The following is a 19,239-nucleotide window of genomic DNA, read 5'->3' as shown; positions in this document are numbered from 1 at the left end:
AAGGCAAACGCTTGATACATTTCCTGTATACAGTTATAGTCACCACGGCAATAAAATGCATACAATGAAACATTTGTGACATTCATGTGAGAAAATAAAAATATTACTGCAAAATATGGCGGTAACAGTGATTATCGGCTTTTGAAAAGTAACAAATATGTATTGGATCCATGAATCTCATTTCAATTATTATTTTAGAGATTATACTAACTTAGCATTAAGTACATAGTTTAATATTACCGTGCAATGGAATAAAGTAACATAGACAAAGTCTATATCTGTGAACTGTGCATCTGTCATTTTGATTTTTATGTTGTCAAAACAGAATTCCGTATTTTTCGTTTCTTTCGAGTTGCGTGAAAGTTTTCTTTGCATTATTATAATTATTTAATTTATTTCATACATTTTAATATCGCATTTACAGTATATAATACTCCAGAGAGTCGTTGTGTAAATTGTACAGTACGTTCATCGTAATGTGCGAAAACATTAATTAGTCTCTGAGATACTTGAACTGGGCCTCCGGAGAATACAAAATTTTGTTCAAAATAAGTACCTTTTCGGGGTAGGCTACAATCAAGGCACACAATTAGAAAAACTTATCTGGTTGACCCATCTATTTCAAATCGTGACTCGAGCTGATCTTGCCGGTTACTGTTGCAATGGTTTGGTGGGTAGACATTCCGTTGGTTGCTGTGAACATGAAATGTCTGTTGGGTGGTATTTAGGGCAGGGCATCAAGATGAGACTGAGCCACCTGCATCGTTTCTGGATGAGATTCTAATTATAAAAGATGATTTTAAAAATGATGACTAATAATTTTAATCCATCTTTTATCAGCTGTATCCTTACTCTTCCTACAGGCTCTGTTTATTTTGATATCAGATAGTACTACTTACACTCCTACTTAATTTTGGCCGTTTCTGTTTTATGTCAAGATATTACGTAATAGCTTATTACTAACATTTAAACATGATTTTTAGGTTATTTTGACGTTCACATTTTGTCGTATTTCTCAGTATACCGGTTAGACCATTTCTAACTAAATATACCATTGTAATCTAGAGATTATAAGGAATAAATCAATATATGTTTCATTACTATATATATTATATATATTTCGTGGTGGGCCTATTCCTCGAACAAAAAGAAATGTCTCCTTTGGACTGTAAAGAAACAAAAGGACTTAATAAAAAGAAGTTGTGTAAGTTTATAATCCGAGGCGTTATAATATTACACAATTTTATATTCATATAATGTATTTAACTAATTTTCATTTTTACGTGGTTCTTCTGACTACTTGTCATTTAGTTCGACTGCCACTTAGCTGTTCGTAAATTTCGGACACAGATGTATTCTCCACCATTTTAAGTAAGTTACAATACATTCACACACTATTGTTTATTGTATTATATGAAACAGTTAGGAAATTAATTAATATAACATTATGTATACTTGTGGGTGTGAGAAATTATTAATGATTCTTCTTTATCTGGAGCCCTATTATCAAAGTCGAAATACGAAGTTTCGGTTGACGGATCGTACATTTTCCTATTACGAAAGTGTTTCGGATTCGAATATCGATATGAAGTTCGCGATTAGACATTTTGTTTTTCATTTACCTTATTATTATATTCACTTGACATTTAGATTTTCATTGTTTGACATTGTTATGATCGTAACCATAGTTTCGAAACGAAATCCATCCGCACAATTTGGATCTGAAGTACTTTGGTAATAGGATTTAATTTGAAGTTCGTCGTTCTTTCGTTTCGGACCGAAACTTCGGCTTTCGATTTTGGTAATAGACTTACTGACAACAATACTTTTGAAGATCCTGTAGATGAAGCCACAACCTGAGAGTTGAACAAGATATACCAAGATTTACGATCCATGCGACACTCGAACGGCTGGCTCAGTTAGTAAGAGCGCTCGGACGGAACCCGAGAGGCGGGGTTTCGAGTCCCGCATCGTTCATATTTTTTTTTATGAAAATTAGGGACAAGACAAGCAGGACGTTCAGCTGATGGTAATTGATACGCCCTGCCTATTACAATGCAGTGCCGCTCAGTATTCTTGAAATGTCCAAAATTTCTGAGCGGCACTACAATTGCGCTCGTCACTTTGAGACATAAGATGTTAAGTCTCATTTCCCCAGCAATTTCACTAGCTACGGCGCCCTTCAGACCGAAACACAGTAAAGATTACCCATTACTGCTTCATGGCAGAAAGAGGCGCCGTTGTGGTACCCATAATCAAACCAGCATCCTGTGCAAAGGAGCCTCCCACTGGTATATATACTTTGGTTACAAACTGAATTTGTATAATTAATCCCAGAAGTGACGCATATCACTTTCAAATAACAAATTGTTTAAATAGAAACAAAGTTAGCTATTTCCAAGATGGCGGCCATGCAAAATGTTTATATTATGTTATGTGTAGTACAATACTACGTTTGGTATGGGATTATGACCCGCACTTGAGGGTCTGATAATAAGGCTGAGATCTGGAGAGCGATCTAAGACTTTACTGAGTATAAAATACCCTATAAATTTTGATTCCTTTGACAGTGTCGAAATTTACGTTTCCTGCGGCATAAACAGTCATATCTTTTTTTCGATAACTTAAAAGTTTGATATTTTCACAGATTCAAGAGACTGTAGACTTCCAAATATCGTTTTAATTTCTTCTTAATTTCTAAAAAAAATCTAAAACTAATTTAAGCGTCGCTGGTCTAATTGCCTCAACCGTTGACTCTCACCACGGAGGCCCAGGTTCGATCTTCGCCCGTCATGTGGCAGTGGTCATGTCATTTGTTTTCGGTTTTCGAATTAATATGTTTTTATTATAGGATATAAATAGGATATGAAATCACTTTTTGAAAGTCTCAGACCGGGCGCAGAGAAGAACGGGCGCAAAAAACTCAGCGGCCTTCTTTTATTTAAATAAAATTGCGATAGCATCTTAGTTACAATTTAAATATCCTCACGGCGGTCGCTCCATTTCTAATCTTTGGTATTTAACAATGCTTAAGAATTTCGTAACACATTTCCTTTTAACATTTTTTATCACGATAAAACTCCGAATATGTCGCAACTATCCTACTCTGACAAATGTTCGAATTCCTTATCATTTATCGTAACCATAGACTAATATTTTGATTTTTTTACGATGTTAGTGTGAATGAATTATGTGCTAACCTTGAAAAACTAAATATTATCAGTGCTATGTCGCTGTTAAGTGTCAAAAGTCAAAATATAGCTTAGGCACTAAGGACCATGCCCAGACTCTGCCCCACCAATTTACATCATTTGTACAAAAAATTACATATTGAAGAATTATGAATAATGAATATAATATGACAATTTAAAAATGAATTAGTAATACAAAACTTGCGAATAAATAAAATCTAAAAAAAGTAACAACCCTTCTCGTCGACTTCCTACTTGGCAGGCGGCCATTTGCATTACTTTGTACGCATAAACGATCAATAAAACTACTTAAATTAGTTGGTGGTAAAAAAAAATCCTGTTGAATATGTAATTAATGTTTAAATAATTGGCGTATGTTTATTTATTTAATATACACCAAAAGACTCAAAAAATTGACTCAACAATCAAAATAAAGGCACAACTACAACTTAAAACGGTAATAGCAACGACAGCCTTGAAGGTGTCGCTGAGATTATCGTCAAAGTGACGTTTGATTAATTGTCAAATTCGAATATTCGTCTCTGACATTTTCAACAGCTGAGAGTAGGGTTATGACCGATAATATCGAATAATGTTTCGTTCGTTCAATCATCGTTTCGACATTGAATACGATGTAACTAAGAGTAGAATTCGACACGACTAATGCCACGAATATCGAATATCGATTTAGGAGTAGGCCCCCTGGCGCACCCAAGTAGTATCAGCTCGGCCCATTTGACTGCGTGCAACGCAGAGCACTTCGAATTGTCGATGACCCAGTGCTGTGTGAACAGATCACCTGGCGTTGCGCAGGGACGTCGCCTCATTGTGTGTCTTCAACCGCATTTATCACGAGGAGTGTTCCGAAGACTTGTTTCAACTGATTCCTACCGCCGAATTCCACCTTCGCACGACACGCCATTAATTAGGATATCATCCCCACAGTACGGTTCCTTCACAGTACGGTTTTCAAGAAACTCTTTTCCATGTACAACCAAGCTGGGGATCTAACGGTGTTTCCAGGACGATATGCTGGTTTTTCCTCCATTTCCATAAAAAAAACAATCGGCAAATAAGTAAAACGACTTCTTAATACTTATCAATGGGAAGTAGCGAATACCCATATTAAATTGTCTTTTAACAGACTTATAGACCACCAGCATTTAAGTAGTGATTTAGTATCAATCGGAATGCGAACGTTATACATCGTATATGAATAGATATGTTGTATATCTAACTGAGGAAACTGTTCCTCAACTTACAACTATGCCAATCAAAATTTTTTATTTCATCGGTAAGTATTATTTTTAATTTAATACTAGTGCTGTCATTTTGCTCACAATTAGGTACTGCACAGGCTCCTCAATATCCGGGGCGTTGCAAGCCTACGTAGCAATATTATATACAGGCTACAGATATCTAGTAAGTAATTAGCACTCATTGCATATCTACATACATTTATATTTCGATTTCTATCACAGACTAAAATCTCATAAACTAAAATAGTTGTACAACTGCCGGTATAGTAACAAATCATGAACCAAGATATCGAATTCGAAAATCAAATAAAAAATGTTTCATTTAAAAGGTCTCAAGTCTTTAAAAAGTAGTGAGTGTTTTATTTTGTACGGTGGACCTTGTGTATACCCGACATGACAGGTTTTTCAACTGCTGTAAGCACAGACAAGTAGTTCATGTTAAATATAACTTGATACTTGCACGTGTCCTGAGAAAAGAGGTATTAGCAGACGGACAGAGGGACACCGAGTTTTCTTAAGTGGTCGATCGTCAGCTTAAAAAACATGACTGTTAAGTAACCCTGGAATGTACAGGACTGACTGACCGTCAGGCACAAATTCTAGGAAGGTTCTGATATCTGCAAGAAGCTAGGCAGTTTGGAGTAACTGGTTAACACTGCACACAAAATGAACCCAATTAAGGAATCTAATTGTGGAAAGAGGAGCCCCCATACCATACAAAGGGGCACGGAATAACGTAATATAACTGAGAAGGAAAAACCCATGCATACTCACTTGTATGCTAACCAGGCACTGTCGCCTAAACAAGCACCTCAGTTTGGTTGGAATAAAAAATGATGAAAATTGCAGATTTTGCCTTGAGGCTGATAATAATATTGACACACTTTTTACACAAATTATCTTGCCCCAAAAATAAGCAGATATAGCCTGTGTCATGGGTTGCAAGACAACGATATATTTAATACAATATACTTACTTAAACATAAATAAATATATTTAAACATCCATGACTCGGAAACAAACAATCATATTATATTATCATAACCATTTTCATCATATAAATGCTTGCACCTACCGGGATCCGAACCCGGGACCTCTAGCTTAGTAGGTAGGATCGCTAACCACTCGGCTATACAGGTCGTCTATGATGAAATGCCTCTTCATCTCATACTATCCTCCCAGATATCGCGTTTCAAGAGGATACTGCGGCTCGTAAATGCGGCAGAGTTTGACGACGATAAGTATGAGTGGGGAACACAATAGTTCAATTCTGGACGTGGTGTTAGTAGAACTCATTAGGACAAGACTAGCCATCCGCACCAAATAATAATAGTAATGACATTAGCAATTTAATAAGGTCTTACAGTCGGACATGTATCCATCAGGCTCCGCGTTTAAGATCACCGCACACAGAACTGTAACAATAGCTATTATCCCGTACATCACGAACATGAAATACGGCACGCACGTCTCAACGCGAACTGGTTACTGACCCACTGGCAAAGTTTCTTAAGTTAAGAAGGTCACATAGTTTTAAAGGCCGTATATAATTGTATGTATGAAAAATTGTAATCACGCGACAATGCAACTAATTAATGCACTTAACGCACGATAATTAATTATGGGATTTAGTTTTAATATAATCCAATGCTACGCAACTATGGAGGGAAGTAGGACACTTCAAACTCCGCACAAATTAACCACCACGAGGTTTGCGATGGCCTTTTTCCCTTCCGTGATGTTTATACGTATATATTTCGTATCAGCTTGGTTATAGACAGTCTCTCAAAGAAAAATTTAAAGTAATAAATATTATGACGGTTCATTGTCAGTACATTTATGAAAATTTAATATACGTTCACAAAAATCGTCACCTTTTTGCTCTCAATAGTGACTTTCATTATTATAACACTAGAAATAAGGGATTGCTTGTAACTAATTCTAATAGGCTTCATAAGATACATAATCTATAAGGTAAGGTAATAAGCTTTAAGGGTAAATGTATACACTTCTATAATAAAGTCCCAGCCACTGTTCAGGCATTATCTATAAATAAATTTAAATGTTTTATAAAAAAAATGGCTCTGTCGTAAATCCTATTGCTCCACTGCTGAATATCTAAATGATCGGACAGCCTGGAATTAGATTGTGATTATTTTATAGCGATAGAAATGACTGTACAATATTGTATATTTTTATTGAAAAGAGCGCAAAAAAAGAATGCCGAGAGAGTTTATTGCGCCGCTTCTTCTCTCTCAGAGCGGCATTTGTTTCCGAAGCGGTAGTAGTATCTAGAAGTTACTAGAAATGACATCAAAAATAATTCTAAAGGAACCAATTTTTTGAGAAAAAATAAATGCCTTTTTACGATTTACAATGTTTTCATTGAATAGAAGCGGAGATTTGGTAAAAAAATATTAAAATTTATGAGATACAAGCTGAACAGAACTACGTTTATTAAGTCAAATCAAAATCACTTTATTCACGTATGTCACGGAAATGACACTTATGAAGGTCAAAAAAATATTTTTTCTATCTACCGTCAAATGTGATCATTTTATAGTATTATCAAAACACATTGGAAATGTATAAATTAAGGACTAAAATTAGTTTAATGAATTTAATTAGCTCAATCTTAAATGTTTAAACTTAAAAGCAAAAAATAAAAACAATACTCAATGATGTGTGTTTATTACCCTGTCGAACTTCTGGAGATAGAAAGAATAAGGATGTCCCAGATCCACGAGTGTTAGAAGAGGGACCTCAGTGTGGGAAACAACTACTCCTCACTTTGATAAGTGTTAAACCGACTTATGAGTCACTAGCTGACCCGGCAAACGTTGTTTTGCCATATACATTATTTTTAAAGTTAGACCGTTTCTTGGACATGCAACAATACTTTATTTTTCTTAAATAAAAGATTTTTTCTAAAATAAACGTTGCTTAAGTTACTCCTTATTATAGTCCCGTCAAAATCGGTCAAGCCGTTTCAGAGATTACCCGGAAAATGCAGACAGACAGACAAAAATCGTAAAAAATGTTATTTTGGTGTATGTATACAAGATGAAACTAAATGGGTATACTATGCTTTGAACCAGACATTCCTTAGGTCATCTCTAATGACTATGTGAAGTCAGAAATAAATTAGCATTATTTTTTAATACAATATTTAAAGTGCTAAGTTTTCGCAAAAACTATGATTCCCTCAACCCTAATCAGCTGTTTTTTTGAACTCTCTTTGACCTTAAACAGATGAAAAACGTAGATGTGACATAATATCAGATAATAGTAAAATGCCTACGATTCATTGCAGCTGTGAAGCAATTTGTGTTCTCATTTTGCCATGAAGACAAAGTTATTTTGTATGTGCATTTGCTTTAGCTGACATTGAAAATACTTCTAGATTTGTATTTACTGTAGTTATGTATTACCCAATAAAGATAGTTAATTCTAATCTAGTTAAGAAACTTTGTTATGTTAGTATTTACTCTGATTTCCGCGAGTGTTACACATTTAAATAAAACACGTTTAAAAGATAAAAACTATTGTAATTGTAAATGTGTTTTAACATTTTGTGTTTATTTAAATATGTTTGGTTGATAAGATCGGCCTGTCTGCGTTAATACTCTTTGAATTGTGCTTTGAAACACGATATTTACTGCTCTGTGTGTGTAAATGTCTATTCTAAAGGCACCCTACACACTGCACCATATTTAATTCAAGATTTGTTTATTATGTTCGAAATTAAATGAGTTCACATTTTTGATAAATTATTACGTAAGCACTTCAATGTAGAATTATTTGAAGTTTTCTTCAAGTTACATTGAAAATAATTCCAAATTTGTAATTGTAGATTTTTATGCCGTCATGCAAAAATGTGTAAGCATTATTATGGTTTGGTCTGAATGGCACTGTAGCTGTTGTTATTACTGGGCAAATGAGACTTGACATTTTAATTCAAAAATGTTTTATCACATAAAGATAATTCTAATAGACTCCTAGTAAAGATTGTTCTTCACGGATTTTTTTTCTCAAATATGGATATCTTTGACCATCCTCGAATGGAATGGGGCAGTTATTGAGTTTTTCGTAGGAAATTTCTCACTAGCAGCCCATAGTTCAGAAATGTAGATGCTCGCCCCCTATTACGTGGGAATTAAACATAGTGAAACGTGGGTGGAAAAAATACACCTCTAACCCTTCAGGAATACAGACGTGAAACTGTGTAATTTTATGTACTTTCTTATTTTGTTTATTTGTTACACTAACAGGAAGTAAAAAATGAATGAATAATAACATAGACACAAGCCACATTTCATGTAGTGTGCATACTCCTTAATCATAGATTATTGTTTATGTTTAAGTCCATAGGTAGGTGACCTCATTCTGTTTATAAACAAAGGCCTCGCCTAAAACTGGCAGTCTCTTTAAATTTAGGGTTGTCTAAGAAAAGAAATTGAAAAATAATATTTTTATTTCGAAATTCAGTCAGGAAGTCTTTTTCTTTTTTTTTATTTATTTATTAAAACTTAAACATCACCATACTATTGCATATGACCCAAATAACGTACCATTGAAGGGATGTTATACCCTTTCTGGTTCACGTTGTATATATTCATATACATGTAGTAAAAAACGGTTATTTCAAATTTACAAACAGACTCTCCTCACTCATTTTATTTATATGTATAGATGTATAGATTAACGTATCAGTTAACCGTCCTAACACGGTTTAGTTCTGGGTAAAATTTCTTAAGACATTAATTATTGTTGTAAAATTAAAAATAAAATCACGAGAATTTTTCATAGGTTATTACGACTATCCATGCAAAAAATACAACGTCAAAATTTTTACGGGCTTTCAGTTCCAGTTTCTAGATCATCAAATTCAAAATCACTTTATTCATGTAGGTCACGGTTTTACACTTATGAATGTCAAAAAATAAAAATATTTTTCTTAATAACTACTTCGTAAAGGGTTGAGCTAATGAGAAGAAGTAGCAAGAAACTCATTGCCACTCTTTTAATTCAAGATTTACATTTTAATTGTTATTCATTCAAATCAAATCAAATCATTTCAATTACAATATATGCAAAATGACGCAACAAAAATACTCAAATGTCAAAAACTAAAAAAACGTATTAATATAAGGTAACACATAAACGTAACGTATACGATTACGTCAAAAAAGAAATAAAAGTAAATTAATAATTATAAAAACAAGAGTTATTGAGTATAGAAGATGCATCAATCCACACATACCGTAAATAAATAGAGGCATTATGTGAGCATTTCATAAAATAAAATGTGTAATAACTTTAACTTTAAGATAACTAAATAAAGGAAATAATAACAATAAAAAACACATCAAGCAGACCTCCCGGTAACAAGATCATACAGCCCCCACGAGTAGCGCCCGTTCACGAACATGACGCATGGACCAGCCATCGCCTCCCTCAACCATATTTTAAGGAAGGGAACGACCCGCCCCACGTCGCCGCCACAAATAGAGGCATTTAAGCGATGCATGTCACGAGAAATCTACCGAATAACAAGACAATGTTCATCTACATATTATGCAATACATACTAAATGCTTCTACTTACAAGTTTGCTTCAATTTACATAACTCACAAATATTATTATTATTCTTATTAAAATTGATTAAAAAACAGAAACAATATTAATATTTAAATTATATAACTATAGCGACATTTATCAAACTGAGACAGACATGTAACAGCCCAGCAGCTCAGTCCCAAGGGTTCTTTAGATCCAGATATTCAGATATTTTATAGTACACTTTTGTATACAACTTTTTCTTTAGCACTGATTTATATTCATTTAAAGGTAAGTTCTGAATGTCCATAGGGTCCATAGTAGTCCTTATTATAAAAACGTATACACAGACCTCTGAATGAATTTGTGACTTTTTGAAGTCGACCTACATGAAAAGCAAGCCTATCCCTATTTCTAGTATTGACATTATGAGTGTCACTAATTTTTTTAAACGAATTTATATTTTTTATTACATAAACAAGGTTTTCATATATGTATTGCGATGTCAAAGTCAAAACTTTTATGTCCTTAAATTTTTTCCTTAGTGACACTATTGGTCCTAATTTATAGATGGCACGAATAGCTCGCTTCTGCAGTGTGAAAATGGTGTTAACATCGGCAGCATGTTCCCAAAGTAAAATGCCGTATGTCATCAGACTATGAAAATAACTGAAGTAGACTAGCTTCGCGGTATTTTCATCCGTAAGTTGCCGAATTTTTTTTACTGCGTATGCTGCAGATCTAAGCTATTAATAACTAAGCTATTAAAAATTAAAATAAAATTAAATGATTATATTAAGAACTAAGCTATTAAAAAGTACCTATGTCTTCACTCCTGCAAGGACAGAATCTAGGAAACATTTATCCAAACTTGGATATAGTATTTCATATGACCGTTTGTACACCAGCGACAAAATATTATTGTTCAGGTGAAAGAAGACAAGCTTCTTTGCTTGAAGAGAGTAAAGATCTACCTACGATTGACTTTAAGTCAAGAAAAGCTAAGCGCTTTAGCTCTCTTGTCTTGTGTGTCGACGATATTATAATACTTGCAAATAATTAAGAAAAGATATATTTTTTTGTATTGTTTTTAAACTGTTAGTTTAATAATAAATATTTATCAACTTTCGACAAATGTATATTTTTTATGTAATCTTTATTCATATTATGTAATTATTGTATAGTTTTAAGACATACCTACCTTAGTACTTTAAAAGTGGTACTTGAGATTTTTGTATAAAATAATGTTTCTTAATAATTCTTTGCTGTAAAAATAATCAAGGATCTAACACGGTACCGTAGTTCTCAATGATACTAACCATACGGGAAATGTTGATGAAACGAGGATGATGGAACAGAAATCATAAAGTTGGAATTTTATTGATAGACAATTGATATGATTGTGGACTAAGACATCCAAATTTGGCGGCGACAAAAATTAAATAGCCTACGGGCGGCAAATCTGTAAATCCGCCACTGGGATCCGTTGTATCCGATGCAAAATTTACATGAAACCTCTAAACTGCATATGAAGTCCTGGTACATGTTGCTAGGATGACACATGATTTGAACCACTATGAAAGACATTAATATCACCGCTACCATACTTATTATTATCTATTATATATTATATATTCTCCTGATGTCTATGTAGTGGTCGTGCGCATGACGTCAAAATATATAAAGGTATACTCGCGTCATACATACGACAATCTCTTCTTCAACTATGATCGCCTGGTACGAAAACACTGTATGATGCTTTCTATCTATCATTTTCTTCCACGAAATCTTAAGAATTTATATGTCTGTCTATTCTTACTGACTCGCTTTTCGTTTCATCGACTTTCAAATCACAACGATGTTAAAGAAGTTTTCACTTCAAAAACCGGACAAGCCCTAGTCGGCCTCGCCCAACGAGGGTTCTGTACATGTTATTAGGCTACTTAGTTCTGTAAATTTATTACCTATACTTACAAAAAAAGGATTTTTTTTTCATTCTTCGTGATAAATCGAAAACTATACTTCATAAAAATAATTAATAATCTGTAGCTTGTGCCAATACACGAAGCCCTTTCATACACGGTTAACTTAAATCAAAATTTGGAGTGCCGTTCCCTTTTTTATAATGAACATTCATTTATTTACTTTATTAGGACCAACAAACAGTAAAACTATAACTAACTTATAAATAAATAAATAAATTCTTAAATAATTGTGAACTACATTAGCCACAGATGGAATGTAGGTACAAGAGCGATAAATACGTACATATTATATAAGACAATGAGTTTGGTAACAATTAGGTAATTATTGTGCAGCTTATATGATTGCTGTGTAATTTACATTTCGTGTTACATATTATATTAGGTGCATCAAAAACTATTATACATAAGTTATTTATATTAAAAGACTAGCTGACCCGACAGACGTTGTTCTGTATATAATAAATAAAATAATGTTTTTATATGAATTTGTCAATAATATATCATAACATGAAAAATTACTTCGTAAAATATGCACCCTGCTGTCGTAATGAAATTGTTTCACAGCAGAACTGTCAAACCGTGCGTCAATAAATTCTCTCATAGAAATTATGTATGGACACGTCAGAGGAAAAACAAATTTGTTGTTTTTATTTGATTTAGCATCATTTTCCTATTTATTCACCTTTTAAACCTTCTCTGGACTCCACAAATACCAATATCCACAATATTCAAGACCAAAATTAGCCAAATCAGTCCAGCCGTTCTCGAGTTTTAGCGAGACTAACGAACAGCAATTCATGTTTTGGTTTGGTTTTGGTTACAAGCGTTGCATTCTGCGCCGATTAGAACGCTACTTGATAATATGACATTGTTAAAATGTATAAAACTGAATGAACCACCTCAATATAGATCTGGCGTTGGAATGTAGATGTGTGTTCAGGTAGGTGCGCTTGGGCGTTACGGGTTATCTTGCCTAACATCGGCAGGCCGTATCAGTCGTCATGCCAGCATTAATGAAGTCCTGATCCAGAGGCTAATACCAGCTGGCTTAGAGCCAAATACCCGCCGCGATAGCAAGCGTCCTGACGGAATGACCCTGGTGGCTTGGGCACGGGGAAGGGGCTGGTCTGAGACGCGACTTGCTTCGACACTCTGGCTCCTTCCCATGTCCAAGTTTCGTCAGTTGGTGCCGGGGCTGCTGCTTTGACTGCCGAAGACTGCAAGCGTCGCAAATATGTCGGTTTCAATGACCTGTGGGGCCCACAGGCGCGGAAAATGTACAAAGTACTATCTGTGAAAATATCTATAAATTACTAATTTTATTTTTTTTACTTGCATAAAGACCATTTTTTAATGAATTAATTACAATTGTATAGTTTTCAAATATTTCCTTTTATTTGTAGTATAAATCGTTTTTAATTGGTTGAGAGTGTCAAAATAAAAGTTTATGTGGCATAAGCATAAGGGCTCCGGTTTTTCCATTGGTACAGAAATAAAAAAAGTAAATCAAAATAGAACAATTAACACAGTATTTACAGTATCTATACCTACGAGAGTACAGTTTAAAATTTCGGCCTGTATCCACTTTCTCATGCTATCGTTAATTTTTTACAATAAAAAAATACAATTTGGTTTTAAATTGTTTCCGTCCCCTATAGAATTAAATAAACAAAATTAATTTACATATAAATTTACAATGTAGGATTTGAACTAGCGCCTATCTGTACACGGCCCAGCGCTATGAACGGTTGTCTAAGTGGCCAAAAAGCTGGGGCGTAACCTAAAAAGTGATCATTTTTAACCGACTTCAAAAAAGGAGGAGGTTCTCAATTCGTCGGTATGTTTTTTTTTATGTTTGTAACCTCAGAACTTTTGACTGGATGAACTGATTTTGATTATTCTTTTTTTATTTGAAAGCTTGTGCTTCCCATTTGGACTAGATCTGACAATGGATACCATTAGAAAACCATAAAAGTCTTAAATTTGCTGTAAGTATGTGCGCGACAAATTTACGAATAACTCAATATCGCGCCAACCGATTTCAATGATTCTTTTCTTATTGGAAAGGATATACTCCAAAGGTAGTCGATATCCGCCAATGTAGGTTTGTATCTACACACATAGTTGTAGGTGAGGTGTGCTTGAGTCACCCGAGAGGCGACTGCGGGTCGCGGCGGAAGGACACCGATTCCAAAAATAACAATAATCGTAACTAGAATTAGATTAATTAATTAGATTGTATAAAAATACGCAATTATTTTTTTACTTTTAAGTGCATAATATAATGCCTATCTATTGTTTTTAATAGTATTTTTGAGGTCGGTTTTTTGGTTAAAATTTAATTTTGTTTATATTACAAATACGAATTTAACATAAGTCTTCTTGAAAGCTTTTTTTTTCATGTTTGTATATAAAATGGAACTGGCAATTATTATATTATATTATATTATATTCAAATAACATTTAAGAAACAAACGAAGAACACATTACATTTGAATTTTCACACATATTTTTATAACAGTACTATAAAAAAATTATTTATATTTTCTTGAATTCAATTTTCATATGAAAAGGACTTTATAGGACTAAATTACTATTACTACTTATTAAACTAACTAAAACAGTTACATTTTTAAAACTTCAAACAAAAATTTTATTCCCTAATTAGAAGTAAATAAAGTACTTTTGCTCTTAATAGTGATTTTCATTATTATAACACCAGAAAAAAGGGATTGCTTGTAACTAATGCTAGTAGTCTTCATATGATACATAATAGCTTTAAGGGTAAATGTATACACTTTTATAATAAAGTCCCAGCCACTGTTCAGGCATTATCTATAAATTAATTTAAATGTTTAATAAAGAAATGTCTCTGTCGTAAATCCTATTACTCCACTGCTGAATATCTAAATGATCGGACAGCCTGGGACTAGATTGTGATTATTTTATAGCGATAGAAATGACTGTACAATATTGTATATATTTATTGAAAAGAGCGCAAAAAAAGAATGGTCGGAGAGCTCTCTCAGAGCGCCAGTTGTTTCCGAAGCGGTAGCAGTATCTAGTATATTAGAAATGACATCAAAAAGAATTCTAAAGGAATCAATTTTGAGAAAATAAATGCCTTTTATGCCTTTTATACGTAATATGAGAAAAATCTGATTTTTGAAGTGAAAACATCTTTAGCGGATAGGACGTTGAGCACTTTTCTTGGGATGCGTATAAAATATTAAAATCACGTTGAAATTTTGGATGAAATATGATTTTTCTGAGAGATAAACTAGGTAATGTAAAATAATTGTAATAGTTCTCAAATGTAAAAATATCAATATAATATAAATTGTCATTTTTTTGTACGTTAGCGCAATAAATGAATATTGTATTGAACCACATAAATGCTAGTACTTTTATACTGATAAACAAAGCAATTCGTGCGTAAAATAATTCCCCAACCATTCCAAAATATTCAACAATGCACAACGTTAATGTTAAAGTTTTCACTTCTGCCGGTACTCCCGGAGTGAAACCCGTATTTTTTTTTAAAACTAGATGATATCTAGAAACACTGAAATTACTGGGCAAATGAGATTTAACATCTTATGTCAAGGTGACGAGCGCAATTGTAGGGACGCTCCTTCGGATTTTTTAAGAATTCTGAGCGGCACTGCATTGTAATGGGTAGGGCGTATCAATTACCATCAGCTGAACGTCCCGCTCGTCTCGTCTCTTATTTTCATAAAAAAAATCACAGATGTGAGGGACATCATTTTAAAATAGCAAATTGTTTATCCTCTTAATAAAATTTATTGAATTAGGCGTTACTTTGCGGAAATCCATAATTATACAAATGATTTAAGTTTTTCTTTAGTGTTAATTCCGCCAATATTTGTTTTTAAAAAAACAATTCGACACGTGTTTCGCCTCTACACGAGGCATCCTCAGGTCGTGTTGTCTCGCCAAAATCTGGCACGAACAAATATTGGCGGAATTAACACTAAAGAAAAACTTAAATCATTTGTATATCCTCTTAATATAAAAAGTTGTGTGAGAATCCATATCTGATTTGTTCTTCATTAGTTTCTCATTTGGTTATTAACTGGGGACTCGACAACGGTGAGTGTCGAGTGAACACTGACAGTTAAAATCCGCCGGTCGAGTCGCAATCACGCGTTCACGAAACATGTATTTATAAGCCGCGATATTATCGTAAGCAATGAATAATTCAACAAGTTTTAGTGTCGCCTGGCAGTGGTACAAGGATACCATGATGTCATGGCTGGAGGACCCTGGAGTGGAAGAGCACCAGGGCCTCAACATGAGTGCTTTGATGATGGACCAGGCTTACATGACCGGAGTAGCAGATAGGAATGTTGGCGTCTACAGTGTTTCTGATGATTGCTTTAGGGTGAGTTAGAGTATCATTAGGTTATGTTAAAAATAGTCGTATAAACAGCTGTTATATTTACTAACGTTATTGTTATTTATATTTTTTGTTATTGGTTGTTATTTCAATAATATTAATTTTTTTAACTTATTTTGATTTATAAGTATATATTTTTATTTGTATTTTTTCAAACATATGTAGGTACTTACACTTGTCATATTATTTTAAGATATTTATGTCATCTATTGTCGTTTATCATAATATGTACTTATAGAATATTACAAAGTAATAAAATAAATTTAATTTCCTTACATACTGACATAAGTTACTAACGTGTTATTTTTATGTGCTGGGCCTTGCTTTCTAAATGTTTTGATGCATAGCTGATTCCTTCACCAAACTCAGAAAATATAGTAAATTAGTCGTAAAAAGAAAAAATACAGAAAAGACATTTTAATTACGCTTTTAAATTATGATTATGCCTGTATTTTACTGTCTATATTACCCGTCTCCTGAATACTGAATCAATTTTAATAATACCAAAAAATATAGAACATAAGTGTTCTCTATTTTTTGGTAGATAAGTCTCAAGCGACCACACTGATAAATAACATAATAGAAATAATATATACTTACAAATCAATAAATTCTTCAATTGTATTTTACCTTGTTAGTGTATCATGAACGGAATTAAATTGAAAAGTACCATGTTTAAAATATTATAAGGTCTTAGGTTCCGTTCGCGAATACCCCATTCCATATAACTTACTTTCTCCCTTGGGAACTGAAGAGTTTTGAGATAAATTGTACCTTTTAGCATTTTTCTCCAGAATTAAAATATACAAAATAGACCTTAAATCATGCTTTTTTAGCCAATAATTGGATGTACAAACTGACAAGATAATATTAACAAATTTTTGCACAATAATTAATAAATTTATTATATGATGTAAATGTGTTGGTGAACCGTTATATAAATCTTAATATATATAAATTACGTGACACGTTGTTTGTCCGCAATTGACTCCCTAAACTAATGGACGGATTTTAATGGGGATTACTTCATGGAGTGCAGTTTGGTCCAACTTGAGAGATAGGATAGTTTTTATTTCGATTTGGGACCCATAATTATTTTTATTTCGAATATTTGTTTTGTATAGAGATATTTTCTATGAGAGAATTTATTGACGCACGGTTTGACAGTTCTGCTGTGAAACAATTTCATTATAGCAACAGGGAGCATATTTTACGAAACAATTCTTGATATTATGAAATATTATTTACAAATTCATAAAAAAAGAGTATTTTATATAAGGAACAACGTCTGTCGAGTCAGCTAGTATATAATATAATATTGAAACACTTTTACACAAATTATCTTGATCCAAACTAGGCATAACCTGTGCAATGGGTACAAGACAACGATATATTTAATACGATATACTTAAACATACATAAAAACATACATGACTCGGAAACAATCCATATTCATCATGTTAACTGTTTGCATCTTCGAAACCGGGACCTCTAGCTCAGTAGGCAGAGTCACTAACCACTGATCTCAAGAACTTTCATAAATAAGTAAATAGTGTACACCTGTCGAGCGCCGCGTGTCGCCAGCCGCGCGCGCCCGTGGCTCAGTTGCGGGCGCTGCTAGCGTTGTTACATCGCATCGCAACTCATCCTAAGGGTAACATCCTGCTGTTAAATATTTTATTTTAGTATCGACATTGCGCTAAAGAACTATGTTAAAACATATACTGAGATTTGTACACGTTTCGTGATAAGTACTAATTAAATAATGCTCTGTTTATTTGGAATCTTGTGTTAGAATAAAATCATCTTCAATGGCTTTCTTTATACGAAATACTCGTGCGGTTAACAATTTTATGATATTAATTTACTGTCAATTTTATAAAAGATGTTGTACTGAAATAAATATTTTCATATGTTTTTTTGCTTATTGGCCTTTAGAAGTTAGAGACATCTTAATAATATTATTAGCTGTGGGTTATTCATATGTTGATGACTATTCACAATTTAAATCTTTTATGTTCAATACTACTAGGCTAGAAGCCTACACAACAAGTGTATAGCAGCAACAGTACAACTTATATCTAATTATGTTTGTATTTCATTTTCAATTTATTTCATGGAATAGAATATTAATATATTTATTTACCATAGTGAGTGACAATAGTTTAAGTCTTGATTTAGTGCACTGCAGAGTAAAGATATTTTGTTATGACAGATTTATTAAGGCGAAGAGTAAGCAGAAAACATGCAAACAAGGTGTTTTTAGACAAGTTTTTTGGTGAAAATATAGCATTTCAAGCTATGAACACTACTTAATCCTGTTATACATGCTTGCTGTTGGTTATAGTTTTCACTCCAGAGCCTTTTTGAACTAACATTTTTCCTTGCAGTTTAACAAGTTTTTTGGCATGGCATAACGCATTTTTTTTAGTACAACTCTCAGAAAAGTTATTCTTATAGCTTTACTTTTTTGTGTAGGTATATTTATTCAGATTAGTAATGAATAAAGAGGATTGTAAGCATATAAACTGTTTTCCACGCAAGAATTTTGAAAATATTGGCTTTGTTACATAGATGGTGGGCCGGCAGCCGTGAACTCATATCGCTCAAGGTCGCTGGCATTTAGTGTCGCCTTAAGAAGGCAATCCTTTGTATCCTTTCACGAAAATAAACGTCAGTGATATTTTTCAGTAAGAATACAACCATTATGGCACATTCATAATGTTTTATTTTATACGTTTGACCAGCGGAACTTATAGTCTAAAAGTGCACTATAGAGCTCAATAATGACAATATGGCTATCATACCAGTATTTGAGAGAGAAA

General features: G+C 33.3%; 3 protein-coding genes across 5 annotated transcripts in view; 1 reads left to right on the top strand and 2 right to left on the bottom strand.

Annotated features, from left to right (window-relative positions):
- LOC126976967 (protein FAM50 homolog) overlaps positions 1-19,239 on the bottom strand; it is a 278,663-nt gene that overhangs the window by 192,607 nt on the left and 66,817 nt on the right. The gene's annotated exons all lie outside the window — the stretch shown is intronic.
- LOC126976968 (lipase member H-like) overlaps positions 1-19,239 on the bottom strand; it is a 44,740-nt gene that overhangs the window by 14,178 nt on the left and 11,323 nt on the right. The window lies entirely within an intron of this gene.
- The window catches only part of LOC126976959 (heparan-alpha-glucosaminide N-acetyltransferase), a 54,283-nt gene continuing 51,193 nt past the window's right edge, over positions 16,150-19,239 (top strand). For all 3 annotated transcript variants that reach the window (XR_007732055.1, XM_050825573.1, XM_050825574.1), the window contains exon 1: positions 16,150-16,399. Coding sequence is in view for 2 of the 3 variants with exons in the window: in XM_050825573.1 (XP_050681530.1) it covers positions 16,208-16,399 (192 nt within the window). In the remaining variant the exon portion in view is untranslated. The remainder of the gene's footprint in view (positions 16,400-19,239) is intronic.

This window comes from Leptidea sinapis, chromosome 43, assembly GCF_905404315.1.
Source record: "Leptidea sinapis chromosome 43, ilLepSina1.1, whole genome shotgun sequence".
NCBI classification, from domain to species: Eukaryota; Metazoa; Arthropoda; class Insecta; order Lepidoptera; family Pieridae; genus Leptidea; species Leptidea sinapis.
This window is presented reverse-complemented; position numbering and strand designations above follow the sequence as displayed.